Here is a 15,707-nt window from a genome sequence, read left to right as displayed (position 1 = left end):
GGGCTAATTAATAGTGAAAGAGGTCATTTACGAGGCCTGGTTACAGACCGGGCCGCGGGGGCGGTGACCCCCGAAGCCCTCTCCAGGTATACTAGTACAGTAATCCAACTTATGCTATCAACTAAGCAATCAGATTACTCAAATAATAAAAGCCATGTGTATATACGAGTATACTGACATTCAGAAACAAGGGTGTTTCTCAAGGTATACACACTGAGAGTTTACCTTAATCTCTGTTTTAGGCACTAAGATATTATTAATGACGGTATTCAGATAAATTTCAGCTTTAATGATCAATCTGGTGACTAAACTTGGAGAGGAGAGAGAAATCCTCTCCCTCCCCATGTGTAAAGGTGACACAACATGGCGTTAAGTTAGCATTATAAAACCTTGCCTGGCAACTCTGCCACCTATCCAGTTCCCCCGGAATCTTAAATTTCATAAAAAAATCTTTTATGTCCTTAAATTTGGGCCACGAGCTTCATGCAATGCTCCAATATTTTCCTGATTTAAAATATATAATTTACTGTACAAAGTCAAATGAGTGCAGGTGGCGTGTTAACTTGTTGCAGAAATACCAGCCAAGTTCCAATTTAAGAAATATTTTTAAATTTAGTAAGATTTTTGCTTTGCATATGGCCTGTATGTCAAAGAGTCCCTTATCTGCACGGAGTTGCTGAACACCACAAATGAGGTAGTTGAAGTTCTATCAATAAAGATCGAGAACCAAAACCTAGTCATTGTGGTTGTATACAAGCCACCAGATGCAACCTCCCAACAGTTCAAGGAACAGCTACTGAAAATCGATTACTGTTTGGAAAACCTTCCAGCTCCATCCCCAAACATCTTACTGCTTGGTGATTTCAACCTAAGGCATACAAAATGGAAGAATGTAGCAAATAATGTTATAGCTGAAACAATCCCCGGAGGTAGCGCAGATGAAAGGTCACACACACATGAGCTACTAAGTCTCTGCGAAAAACACACCTTAAGCCAGCAGATAGTGGAGCCAACAAGACTAGAAAACACACTTGACCTTATCTTTACAAATAATGAGGACCTGATAAGAGACATAAGAATATCAAAAACAACTAATTCCAATCACAATCTAATCGAAGTCCAGACGTACATGCATAGGGGTCCTGAACAGCAGAATGCATGTACCTGTGAAGGTGTCTTCACAAAATACAATTTCAACAACAAGAACATCAACTGGGACCAGGTAAACCATGTCCTAAACGAAACATGTTGGGAAGATGTCTTAAATGACATGGATCCAAACCAGTGCCTTGAAAGGATCAACTTCCTGGTAGCCGAAGCATGTTCTAGGCATATTCCCCTAAGAAAGAAGAAGAGCAGGAGTAAACTGGAGAGAAAAAGACGCTCCCTCTACAGAAGACGACGAAGAGTCACTGAGCTCCTCAGGAGTGCTAGAATATCTGATACACGAAAGGAGGCGCTGACCAGGGAAGTGGAAACTATCGAACTTAAGCTAAATGACTCTTACAGGAACCAGGAGAGGCAGGAGGAGCTTAAAGCTATTAGTGAAATTGAAAGAAATTCAAAATATTTCTTTTCATATGCCAAAAACAAGGCAAATACCACATCTAGTATCGGGTCCTTACTCAGACAGGATGGGACTTACACAGACGACAACAAGGAAATGAGTGAAATATTGAAATCCCAGTACGACTGTGTTTAGTGAACCACTAATCGGTCTGAGGATCGACGACCCAAATGATTTCTTCATGAATGAGCCTCAAAACTCCATAAATGTATGCCAGATTTCCGACATTACCCTAACTCCGATAGATTTCGAAAAAGCCATTGACAACATGCCTATGCACTCAGCCCCGGGCCCAGACTCGTGGAACTCTGTTTTCATTAAGAACTGCAAGAAACCCCTCTCGTGTGCCCTAAGTACACTATGGAGGAGGAGCTTGGACATGGGTGAAATTCCACAGTCACTTAAAACAACGGATATAGCCCCACTCCATAAAGGTGGCAGCAAAGCATTAGCTAAGAACTATAGACCAATAGCTCTGACGTCCCACATCATAAAAATCTTTGAAAGAGTGCTAAGAAGCAGGATTGCAAATCACCTGGATTCCCAAAATCTGCACAATCCAGGGCAACATGGGTTCAGGGCAGGTCGCTCCTGCCTCTCAACTACTGAATCACTATGACATGGCCTTGGATGCACTGGAAGAAAATCAGAATGCAGATGTAATATACACAGACTTTGCAAAAGCATTTGACAAATGCGATCATGGCGTAATAGCCCATAAAATACGTGCTAAAGGAATAACTGGGAAAGTGGGGAGATGGATCTTCAACTTCCTAACAAATCGAACACAAAGAGTAGTGGTCAACAGAGTTAAATCGGAGGCTGCCATAGTGAAGAGCTCTGTTCCACAAGGCACAGTACTCGCCCCCATCTTATTCCTTATCCTCATATCAGACATAAACAGAGATATACACCACAGCACCGTATCATTCTTTGCGGATGATACTAGGATCTGCATGAGGCTGTCTGCTGAGGACGCGGTTAACCTCCAAGAAGATATAAACAAAGTTTTCCAGTGGGCAACGGTAAACAATATGATGTTCAATGAGGACAAATTCCAACTACTCCGTTATGGAAAACTGGAGGAGATAATAACTAGAACAGAGTATACTACTGACTCCGGCCATACAATTGAGCGGAAAAATAATGTAAGGGACCTGGGAGTAGTAATGTCTGAGGATCTCACTTTCAAGGATCACAACAGTGCCACGATCGCACGTGCAAAGAAAATGATAGGATGGATAATGAGAACTTTCAAAACGAGAGATGCCAAGCCCATGATGATCCTTTTCAAATCACTTGTTCTCTCTAGGCTGGAATACTGCTGTACATTAACATCTCCATTCAAAGCAGGTGAAATCGCAGATCTAGAGAGTGTACAGAGATCCTTTACTGCACGTATAAGTTCTGTCAAGCACCTTAACTACTGGAAACGCTTGGAAGCACTTGACTTGTACTCGTTGGAACGCAGGAGGGAGAGATATATCATAATCTACACTTGGAAAATCTTGGAAGGAATGGTCCCAAATCTGCACACAGAAATCACTCCCTACGAAAGTAAAAGACTGGGCAGGCGATGCAAAATGCCGCCAATAAAAAGTAGGGGCGCCATTGGTACACTAAGAGAAAACACCATAAGTGTCCGGGGCCCAAAACTGTTCAACAGCCTCCCATCAAGCATTAGGGGAATTGCCAATAAACCCCTGGCTGCCTTCAAGAGAGAGCTGGACAGATACCTAAAGTCAGTGCCGGATCAGCCGGGCTGTGGCTCGTACGTTGGACTGCGTGCGGCCAGCAGTAACAGCCTAGTTGATCAGGCCTTGATCCATCGGGAGGCCTGGTCATGGACCGGGCCGCGGGGGCGTTGATCCCCGGAATAACCTCCAGGTAACCAGGTAATAAATTATTTAGTTAAATATTTATATATTACGATGAGTAGTCATAACTGGACAAGTATCTTCATCAGGTGCCAGATCGACCAGGCTGTGATAGGTATGTGAGGCAGCGGGCCACCAGCAGCAACAGCCTGGTTGATCAGGCTATAATCAAACGAGCCTGACCCATGGCCGGGTTCCGGGAGTAGAAAGACACTCGGAACTCATCAAAGGTTAAGGTATACACTTAGTTCCTGCTTAGCGTCACTTTTGACAATTAGGGCATAAGAAAACATCAATTAAAACATGCTTGAGTACATTCTGAATTTTATATTTCACTTGTGGTTAAGTAACATAATTACTAGTGACAAACACAGTCTTGCTCTTAATGTATTATATCTTGTAATTTTGTATTCCAGACAACACTGATGAGTTACACTGTCAGAAATATATGTTAACTCAACCATGTGTGTGGCCACAACACAAGGGATCACTTACACTGTTCCATTTTAGTGTATTATAACGGCAGGTCGTCCTCACCATGTATTAATTATTATTATTATAATCAAAAAGAAGCGCTAAGCCACAAGGACTATACAGCGCTGCTCCATGTATTAAGAGATACACTTTACCCTCCCCTGTATGTAATATAATTCCTGGCTGTTAGTTATATATAACTTTACAATAATTAAGGTTAAGTAACCTACCCAAAAATAAACAGTATTTAATTCTGTAAGTTTCTTACAAGATCGTTCAGAAACTGACGCACTCCAGCTAGTTTGAAATCGACCTGGTCATGGACCGGGCTGCGAGGGCGTTGACCCCCGGAATACCCTCCAGGTAGACAGGTAGATGTATTTCGTGAGTGGGGATGCGGCATTTTACAAGGTGTCTCGAGAGTCGGGGAAAATTAAAAAAAAAAAACTGATATAATAATGACATTTATTTACAGAAGTGTCGGATGTCCCGTAGCTCGGTTGGTAGCGCACTCAGCTCACACACTGAGGTCCGTGGTTCGATCCCCGGGATGAGTGGAAACATTAGGGCGTGGCGTGTTTCCTTAAGACACCTGCTGTCCTTGTTTACCTAGAAGTAGGTACCTGAGTGTTAGTCGACTGGTGTGGGTTGCATCTTGGAAACAAAATTAACCTAAGTTGCCCGACATGCTTTGCATAACCAGGGGCTTTCTATACAGTGTATCACTGATGTCAGCTATGGTCTGTATAAGTTGTATCATGTACTCGTAGAAATAAAGATTATTATTCAATGTGTGTAGAGTACGTGGTGGTAGTTCCTCAATCGTGTGTATATATAGTGTTTGTGCTTTACCACAGGAGCTACAGGTGCAAACAACGCAAGAGGAACACTAATACAGTTATAAAGCTGTGGCTCAAAGGGATACCGATGATCGCACATGTGTGAAGTGTTGTCTTTGAAATTGCAGCTTCGTCCACTGACTGAGGTTTTGAAGGAGGGGGTAAGATTAATGAATTTAGTCAAAAATATTTTATTCGTGTACATAATCTGTGGAATTTACCGGCATTTCAACATGATTACAGGTGTTAATCACTTTCCTTATGGCGGGGGTTCTCAACCTTTTCTATGTCCCGTATTCCTAGGAAATGTTTGATCAATGTTGCACCCTACAAAAGTAATATATCACATCTGAAGATGAAAAAGTCAAATTTCTAATTTTTGAATTACAAAATGAACCAAATACAGTATTGCTGGTGAACAAATTGAACTCAACAAATAAGCTTTTAATTCAGTGCATAAAATGCAAATATAAACTGAGCAATTGGAAAAGTTTTTGGTAATATAAAGGGAATTGTGCTTTTCATTATGACTGTCGCACCCCCTGAAATACCATCTCGCACCCCCCTGAAATACCATCTCGCACCCCCCTGAAATACCATCTCGCACCCCCCTGAAATACCATCTCGCACCCTCCCCTTGAAATGCCATATCGCACTCCCCTGAAATGCCATCTCACACCCCCTGGGGTGCGTGCACCCCTGGTTGGGAACCCCTGCCTTATGGAACATATAATTTCCCATGGTATCTCCAATGATTATTATTTAACAGGTTAAGGCCCTAAGGATTGAAATACGGCAACTTTACTATTATTATATTCACTTGGGAAGTCCTAATGAGCCAGCCAACTATCTACCATGACTGCCGCTCTCGTAGCAGTGATTTTAATATTCCAATTTGGAGCCGGTTCCTCTTAATATTTTTCACGTGTGAATTGCGATACGCTCATCGCCTGCGCTCCGGGGAATACACTATGAGGGATTGTAGACATTCTCAATAATTTAGCTGGACAGAAATGTTGACAGGTTCTTGGTACATTATCCAGATCTGAACCTTTCATGCGCGGTTCCTTGACGTTTGCTTTATACCTTTGATATGTTTCGAGAGTTTCCTGATCCTGCAGCCCAGCCCTGGGCCAAGCTTATCTGACTAACAAGGCTCTTGCTCCTGGCATCTATCTGGTGCAGGGCTCTTGATTCCAGCAAAGTACTTACCTTCCTCTGCCTCAGCTTAAACTTAATTACCTCCCATTCCCTAGTCAGTGTATAACCCTTATGGGTTTAGGACTTCCCCCGTGAATAATAATCCATATAGGTAATTACGTCGACTTTAAATGAGGCTGTTAGTACACAGTAATATTCCCGTCTAAGAGAGTACAAGCGCCTTAAAGAGTATCGTCTGTGACATGGAAATTGTTTTCAAATTTCCTTTTTTCCAGCCTACACTTTTTCTTGTGCTTGTAATATTAAGAAGTCATTTTTGGTACATTAATAAAATATGGTATACTAATACTGTTTTTTGAACATGTGAGCGTTCAACATGGTTAACCTTAAGTATCTTAAAATATTCTGCTACTCTAACTAGTGACTTAACTGTATTTTATATTATATTCCAGTTTTTAGTTAATTTTTTTTCCATAACGAAGCAGATGAAATTTTTCCTCGATCAACATCACGTTAGCCTTGGTTTACATAGGCTTGAAAGACTAAAAATTTGCAATACCGTGACTGGAACAACTCGCCAAAAACTCGCACTCATTGTTAATTTTTGGTGAATAGGTTTGAAGGCTTACAGTGTCCTTTATGGACGCCACTCTCGTACAAATTATAGTATCATATACAAAGAATGATACTGCTGTTATCTACCTATGACATATGTGAATGCGAGAATTATTGAAGAGTAGGGCCTTGGGCAGAACTGTGCACCCTAGACGCGTTCAATTTCCCTTGATCTGAAAAAAAATATATATATAAATAGCTTTTGCTATTGAACTATTTTCCTCTGCAATGGTGATTAAGATACTGTTTACCACACTAAGGTTATCATGCTAATAACCACAACCTAACTGAACACGGCAACAAATTCTCAAGAGACGAACAATGACAACTTATTCTTTCAAGTGCTTATCTTCAATACGAAGTTATTATATGCTATTAATTAACGGGATGAAGGGAAAAATAATAAAGCAGACATAAAATTTAGATAAATATTCTTCCAAAATATATTTTTTGAACATGTAAAAGTTTTCATACCATCCTCATTAAACCAATTACCAGGCGACCTGAACCAGCGCAGCTGGAGCCTGGAGAGCAAACATGAATCACAAACAAGGCTCGACTTTCTCCCGTGCCTGCCAATACCCCTCTACCATTAATTTAGCCTTACCCCTTTCCACACATGGTATATACACTGAGGTGAGGGCATCTCAGCACAGGATATACACACTAAGAGGTGTACTGGTATAATGTTTATCAGGAAACAGGCCTAGTGTTTCCTGACGCGGGTCTTAGTCATATGATGGTCCACAGCTGGAGCTTTTAGCCATTTGACCGAGGACTTCTGCTGGCTTACCGGTACACGTCTTTGAAAAAAAATCATGGTTATGATTATAACCATTAAGGTATGATTACTGAGTGATGTATGTCTCTGGGTGTATACATACTAAGACCTTCATCCCTATTTTAGGGATTAAGGTACTCTGGACTGATGGTGTACAACCCTCGCGTGGTCCATCTGCTTTGAACTTTATTTACCAACCAGCCCTGATCGGCTTAAACCTAACAAACTCTCCACCCACCATCATTACCCAAGTACTCGAATATCGTCTGTTATGTGGAGCAAACTTGCGCTTGCCTTCCTCCCTACCTATATAATGTACTTTCCTACGTCCCTGCCTGCCTGTGCTTCTCATCCTGTCTTACATCAACTCTCGTTGATTCAATAAGATCTTAACTGGATAGTAGAAAATACACTGCTAATTTGAATGGGATCTCGAGCTGCGTTCAATTTAAATGCTGATTTATCACAGGAGCTGAGCTTTGTATGGCTGTATGTGTGTAACTTGTATAACTGTGTATCTGAAGTTACTGTGTATAACTGTGTAGCTGAAGTTTCTGTATATAACTTATCTAAAGTTACTGTGTATAACGGTGTAGTCGAAGTTAATGTACATAACTGTATCTGAAGTTACTGTGTATAACTGTATATGAAGTTACTCTGCATAGCTGTGTATCTCAAGTTACTGTATCTGAGGTTACTGTGTGTAATTGTGTATCTGAGGTTACTGTGCACTGCTGTATATCTAAAGTTAGTGTATAGCTATGTATCTGAAGTTGCTGAGTTCAGCTATATGGATCTGTTACCATGTATAACTCAGAATGTGAAACGTTCCTGTGTCTATTTAGCTAAATATTCCAAGTGCTTCTCGTATACTAGTACATTTCAACTTAATATTGTATAACTTCACACACATACACGAGCACACATACACACCGAGTCTCGACCCCTGCAACCACAATTAGGCGAGTACACACACACACACACACACACACACACACACACACACAAAGTAATACTGTTTCTTAGTTGTAGTCAGGAGGGTCGAGTCACCGGGTTCCCGCCTCTCAACCTTACACGACTGGTTTTAAAGTGTCCCTAGTCATGGACTATGTCATATCTATCCTTAAAACTGTGTACTGTGTTTCTTGATATAAGAATTTTAGCTATTCTCGCGGCGTTGAGTCAAATCTGGTTATCTTTCATTCCCCGGACGCTGTATTATCTTTACGGGTTTAGCACTTGTCCATTATTATTATTACTATCGTGCATATAGTGTTTTTCCCACCACCTTAATATAAATCATTCAGTTAAAGAAGTACTTCCGAACATCATTTGTGTGTGAGACAGGTGAGCTGAGGAACTGACGGTGTGGTAAAAGATAAGAAGATAAAAACGAATAACAGAGGACATTGTGCTGAATAGAGGACATAGGAATGATAAAAGATGGCGAACATTGAAGAACTGATAAAACAGAGAAGGGAGACGATGAAAGGACAACAGAGAAGCGAATGAATAATGACTGGTCGAGAATAAAAGGGGTGATGAATGGGATAGAATACGCGAGAAACAGTGAGAGGCGAGGAAAGACATGACTGAAGTATCAATATAAGGCAGGGAGATAACCATGAAGAAAAAGACAATACCAAATGGTAAACTAACTTCAATTTTAATTTCATAATGGGGAAAGCGCTAAATAAGTAGGTCTTATAGTGGCTGGGAAATGAGAGGCATACAAGTTTGATCCGAGGAAGGTGAGTAATAGTTCAATACCTTGGATCAAGAGCCCCTCATCAGCATCAGAGCACTTTTGAGGAAACAAATGTGCAGGAACACCTGCATACAGAAGCACACTAGGCTGAGCATTACTTGTAAGATGCACACTAGGCTGAGCATTACTTGTAAGATGCACACTAGGCTGAGCATTACTTGTAAGATGCACACTAGGCTGAACATTACTTGTAAGATGCACACTAGGCTGAGCATTACTTGTAAGATGCACACTAGGCTGAGCATTACTTGTAAGATGCACACTAGGCTGAGCATTACTTGTAAGATGCACACTAGGCTGAGCATTACTTGTAAGATGCACACTAGGCTGAGCATTACTTGTAAGATGCACACTAGGCTGAGCATTACTTGTAAGATGCACACTAGGCTGAGCATTACTTGTAAGATGCACACTAGGCTGAGCATTACTTGTAAGATGCACACTAGGCTGAGCATTACTTGTAAGATGCACACTAGGCTGAGCATTACTTGTAAGATGCACACTAGGCTGAGCATTACTTGTAAGATGCACACTAGGCTGAGCATTACTTGTAAGATGCACACTAGGCTGAGCATTACTTGTAAGATGCACACTAGGCTGAGCATTACTTGTAAGATGCACACTAGGCTGAGCATTACTTGTAAGATGCACACTAGGCTGAGCATTACTTGTAAGATGCACACTAGGCTGAGCATTACTTGTAAGATGCACACTAGGCTGAGCATTACTTGTAAGATGCACACTAGGCTGAGCATTACTTGTAAGATGCACACTAGGCTGAGCATTACTTGTAAGATGCACACTAGGCTGAGCATTACTTGTAAGATGCACACTAGGCTGAGCATTACTTGTAAGATGCACACTAGGCTGAGCATTACTTGTAAGATGCACACTAGGCTGAGCATTACTTGTAAGATGCACACTAGGCTGAGCATTACTTGTAAGAGTAACAAGAAGAGTTAATAAATGTTTCGTCATCATGCATCGATTTTATATCCCTATGTCTGTCTCCACTTTTTTTGTGAGGCCTATTTCTCCCTCTAAAATTTCCACCAAATTTGCCTGCCACTTTTTTTTTGTAGTCTGTAATCGTTTTGGATCACTTAACGATTCAGAGATCTTCAGGTGATGCATCCTTGTTAAGTATCACTGAAGCTGTTATAAGTGCTGAACCCAACCCATGGTAAAATATTGGACGATATCCCCATCATGTTACTGAAGTCTCCTAGCTCAGGATGACAACTTCACTGCCTCATGCATGCAACCCATCCTGTCTGGTGGAATATAACAGGGAAATAATGCAAGTTTTTATTTCCACGGTATAGATGTCATATATAGTGATGCGACAACACCCTGAGGATGTACCCAATTGTTAAAAATTCTTAGTAAAGAATACAATGATTTCCTTTTGGAAGACATTGGAGGGAAGATGAAACACTGACAGCAACAGCGATCATCAAGGCCACTGAAGTGACAACACAAGTGGTGATAATGGTGGTGGCAAGAACAACTGGAGTCAAATGACGCATATGATGAATGCAACGACAGGTGGAACCTCGAGCTATAACAAAAAGCAGCAGTGGAATTATAACACGGCAGATGAACGACAAACAAAGGTCGAGGCTATCACTGGGTGTGGCCAACACTGGCATTTACACTAGTTAACCTAAACACAATATAGAAAATATAAACACAAAAGAAGAAAGATTTGCAACCTCTAACATTTTAAGTAAAAAACTGTTTCACAAGTGTGTTTCAGGTTTGGGTAGTTCAGTGGTGGCTTCAACTGCCAAGCGAGGCGAGACATGTTTGTCTCCTTACACCTGTTGTCTCTTTACCTAGCAGTAAACAGGTACCTAAGAGTTGGTTGACTGTTGTAGGTCGCACCATTGAGATAGAGACCTCTGGATCTCAATGGAAATAAGTCACAGAGCTTGACTTTCTCGGGTTATCCTGGAGTTACAAAACTGAAACAAGTTTCCTAAGTTATCAACCAACAACATATATGAGGCTAATATTCAACATTATTATTATAATAATGGGGAAGCGCTAAAGTAGAATTATACAGCGCATGTGGGGGGGGGGATGGAAGGTATTCAGGCTCCATTCAGGGAACCGAAGTACAGATCCTTCCCTAGATCAAGAGCCCCTCACCAGCGTCAAGGAACCTCCCTTGAGGGGCTAATATTCAACAGCACTAACACTCGTGTAACGATTAATGTTTAGGTAATCATAACACTGACAAGAATAAGAGGCTCTATCTTTCAAGGTAATTAGTAAATTAATAAGCTACTTAAAGTTTTGCTGCTTTATATTTATATTTTCACAATCATCTTCAAATGTTACTAAAATCAATACGCTCTTGACAACTTGTGTATACTTTTATCCTTAATTTATAACTTCGCAACATTTGCATTTGTTTTTGTGGCTCAACACCTCCGCGACTCGGTCCCAGACCAGGCCTCCTGGTGGATCAAGGCATGATCAACCAGGCTGTTATTGCTGGCTGCACGTAATCGAAAGTGCAAACCACAACCGGACTCCCTCTTGAAGGCAGCTAGGAGTTGGTAATCGCTATTATTCATGATAGAAGTCTTTTGAAAAGTCTGTGTAATCTAAAATAGCACTCGAATAATGTATATACATTCTCATAACATCACCAGATGCTGTAAGGATCATCTAAGGGTCAAGCAAAACCAATGATATTGGTCACGGTCTGGTGTACAAGGAGAGGTAACCTTGGTAAACAATGCCAACCTTGAGTGAACTTGACACAAGAGTAACTGCCACAAAGCCAATCATTGTACACGCAACAATAGTTTAACTGACTGCTAAACTGCTGCTTTCAAACCACTGCGGCAGTCTAGTACTTGAGGTGAAGTCTTAATTACTTTTTTTTACATATATAAATTATTACATTCATGGAGAAGCGCTAAACCCACAGGGGTCCTATATCGCCTTGGGAATGAGGTAATCCAATTTTACCCAGGGGAAAGCAGCTCAGATTCCTTGGATTAAGAGCCGATCATCATCAAAGCACCCCCTTGAAATGTAAATCATTTAAAGCTACTAATGAATACTTAAAACTTACCAATGTTGTATAACAAAGTTTATCTGCAACACCTGAGGTGAACTTTATTAATTTAAAATATTTTTTACCAATTATTTCAATAATTTAAGCAGTCCTGAATGACACACACTGAGTTGAATGCTTTCTGACTATAATAATACTTAGCTTTCAAAACCTAGTAATATTGCATAACTTGCATAAACAATATGTGGTGATGTTAATTATACGTTTATAAGACGTTCTGACCATAACTGTATCAGGACGTGAACACAACGGAAAAACATGAGTCAAGAATGACAGTATACAGTGGAGGTATACAAAATTAATAGAGCCATGCTGAAATAATACAAAAAAAATTCAAGATCAGAATGTTTTTGTCCCTGTATATCCCATGGGCGGGAGGTGGGACGATCAAGAGTGAAAGTTTATTGTTTAACTCTACCAAAAAGCGTCGCTCGGTTTACAACTAGTTCTTGAAAGGTAGGGAAGCTCCCCACGAATTCCCCATGGCAGCCGTAAGGTATAATAGGGACATGGAATGGTAGAATGGGGTGTGAAATATGAGGTAGATAGGGACAACCACCGCGCCTCATTCATCGATTCAGCTGCAGACGACACCCTGTACGTTTTCTACGGTGCTCCACCCCGTTAGTACCACTATTATAATACTATGTACTTACTGGCAGTCGTTCATGATCTCCTCTTGGGTCCTCACTTGTACCGGAGCGTATTTTTCCACCTGGTCCTCGTAGTTGCAGAAGCATTTGGTTATCTTCTCGTCGAAGGTGTTGACGAGGTCTTCTAACGAGGTCGAGAAGGTATCCTTGAAGGTTTCAGTAGTGTCGGACATGTTATCCAAAAACTCATTGTCGTTCTTCTCTGGGACGCCCGAGGTGGTGTTTGTCGTAGTCGTGTTGCAATTAGGGTCCTGAGAGGACTGAAAGTCTGAAAATTCTGCCCATTCGTCGGTGTCGAACTGAGCCAGAGGCACGGAGACCTCCAGCTCTGCCATCTTGGCCTCACACAACTCCACCATTGCGTCAACTGACAGCTGGACGCGGTCGCGGTGCCGCAAAGCACCACGAGAACTGGCGAGACTCGTGGCGCCACATTTAAATCGCTATGGTGACGGCATTTTTATTGTTCTGGTCATGCCTCTTCCCTTCATGTGGGTACCTTGATGTCGGTGAAGGGCTCTTGACTGAAGTTTCATTGGTAGTGCCTACGGTTCACGGCTAAAAGGCCAGGTTGCCCATGGCTAACCAGCACCATTCTGAAATCCATTGACAAGAAACACCAGTATGAAAAGCAATATAGACAGGGCTTAATACACAAAGATATTCTTAAACACTATTCATCAGCTCTCACCAAAGTAATAAAGAAAGCCAAACAACTATACTACTCCAGTAGATTCACAGACACTAGAGGAGATATAAAAAAGACCTGGAAAACACTCTCTCAGATTCTAGGGACCCACAAACTGAGAAAAACCAAGAATATTGTCCTAACTAAACCGAATGAAACACCACTACATCCCACTGACACAGCTAACAAGATAAACGACTTCTTCTCAACCATAGGATCTAATCTCGCCAGTAAAATCCCACATACCAATGCCCATGCCGGGGACTACCTAGATGGGAATTTCCCTAATTCCTTCTATCTTGCACCAACTGAGCCCATGGAAGTCACCGAGATTATAAAGTCACTTAAAAATAACTCGGGGAATCTGTCTCATGTCCCACCATTACTGTACAAGCGAGCAGCCCATGTCCTTTCGCATGCTATTTCATTACTTTTTAACAAGTCACTAGAGACTAGCACCTTCCCGAAACTACTCAAGATGGCAAGGGTTACACCAATACATAAAGGTGGTGACCCTACAGACTTAAACAACTATAGGCCAATATCTAACTTACCATTGCTATCCAAAATCTTTGAGAAACTCGTGCACAGGAGACTGTATTCATTTATAACGGCTCAAAACATACTCAACCCCCTGCCAATTTGGATTCAGGAAAAATAAAAGCACTAATGATGCAACCATAAAAATGCTAGATCTGCTGTACACAGCATTGGAAAATAAGGAATATCCACTAGGAATTTTTATTGACCTAAGAAAAGCTTTTGACACAGTAGACCACGACATCCTACTCCACAAACTTGAACATTACGGTATAAGAGGCCATGCACTTGCTTATTTCAAATCTTACATTACTAATAGGTATCAGTATGTCACCATTAAAGACACAGCATCAGCAACACGGCCAATTGATACTGGAGTTCCGCAGGGAAGTGTCCTTGGTCCCCTGCTCTTCCTCATATACATCAATGACCTTCCAAACGTATCCCAACACCTGAAACCCATTCTCTTTGCTGACGACACGACTTATGTCATCTCTCACCCTAATCTAGCCACCCTCAACACCATTGTGAATGAGGAGCTGATTAAAATATCGACTTGGATGACAGCCAATAAACTTACGCTTAACACTGGCAAAACCTACTATATTATGTTTGGTAGCAGAGCAGGAGATGCACAAATTAACATTAAGATTGACAACACGCTAATTACCAGAAATAATGGGGGCAAATTCCTAGGCTTATACCTTGACAACAACCTGAATTTCAGCACCCATATCCAGCATATAACCAAAAAAGTATCCAAAACGGTTGGGATCCTCTCCAAGATACGATACTACGTGCCGCAAAATGCCCTTCTCACACTATACCACTCACTTATTTATCCATACCTCACCTATGCTATTTGTGCTTGGGGATCAACTGCAGCAACACACCTAAAGCCAATAATAACCCAACAAAAAGCTGCAGTAAGAATAATCACTAAATCCCATCCCTGGCAACACCCCCCCCCCACTCTTCATAGACCTAAACTTACTCCCTGTTCAGTACATCCACACTTACTACTGTGCAATCTACATCTACAGGGCCTTAAACTCTAATATCAACCTTGACCTAAAACGCTTTCTTGATAGTTGTGACAGAACCCACAGGCATAACACCAGACACAAACATCTCTACGACATTCCCCGTGTCCGACTAAACCTTTACAAAAATTCAATGTATGTCAAAGGCCCTAAAATCTGGAATACCCTACCTGAGAACTCTAAAACTGCAGACACATTCATCACCTTCAAAACTACCATTAGAAAACATCTTATCTCCCTGATACACCCCGTCAACTAACTACACGAATACCACCTGGTGGTTCACACTTACACTCACTCACTCATTTGACCATAAACAGAAATATTAATCTCAATCTTAAAATAATGAATCCTGTGATACTCCAATACTGAGACTGTGTACTGTGCCAAAACAAAAGCATTCACATTGCTAAACTCACAAACTAGTATTTAGTCACTTAGCCATAATACCAACTTACCTCATAATTTGTAATATTTTACAATTAAGAATAAAACTAAGTCTGCCCGAAATGCCTAGCCATGCTAAGCGTTCTAGTGGTACACTCTGTAATCACTATTTTACAACATGTAAACCACACAATAACCAAATTTCTGTAAAATCAACATT

At 41.1% G+C, this 15,707-nt stretch overlaps 1 protein-coding gene across 1 annotated transcript in view; it reads right to left on the bottom strand.

The window, feature by feature from the left end:
* Positions 1-13,215, bottom strand: part of LOC128694852 (fasciculation and elongation protein zeta-1-like) — a 99,503-nt gene extending 86,288 nt beyond the window's left edge. The window contains exon 1 of the mRNA XM_070094283.1: positions 12,833-13,215. Within this exon, the coding sequence (XP_069950384.1) occupies positions 12,833-13,188 (356 nt within the window). The 5' untranslated portion in view covers positions 13,189-13,215. The remainder of the gene's footprint in view (positions 1-12,832) is intronic.
* Positions 13,216-15,707: the final 2,492 nt, after the last annotated feature.

The sequence above is a fragment of the Cherax quadricarinatus genome, chromosome 45 (assembly GCF_038502225.1).
Source record: "Cherax quadricarinatus isolate ZL_2023a chromosome 45, ASM3850222v1, whole genome shotgun sequence".
Taxonomy (NCBI): domain Eukaryota; kingdom Metazoa; phylum Arthropoda; class Malacostraca; order Decapoda; family Parastacidae; genus Cherax; species Cherax quadricarinatus.
This window is presented reverse-complemented; position numbering and strand designations above follow the sequence as displayed.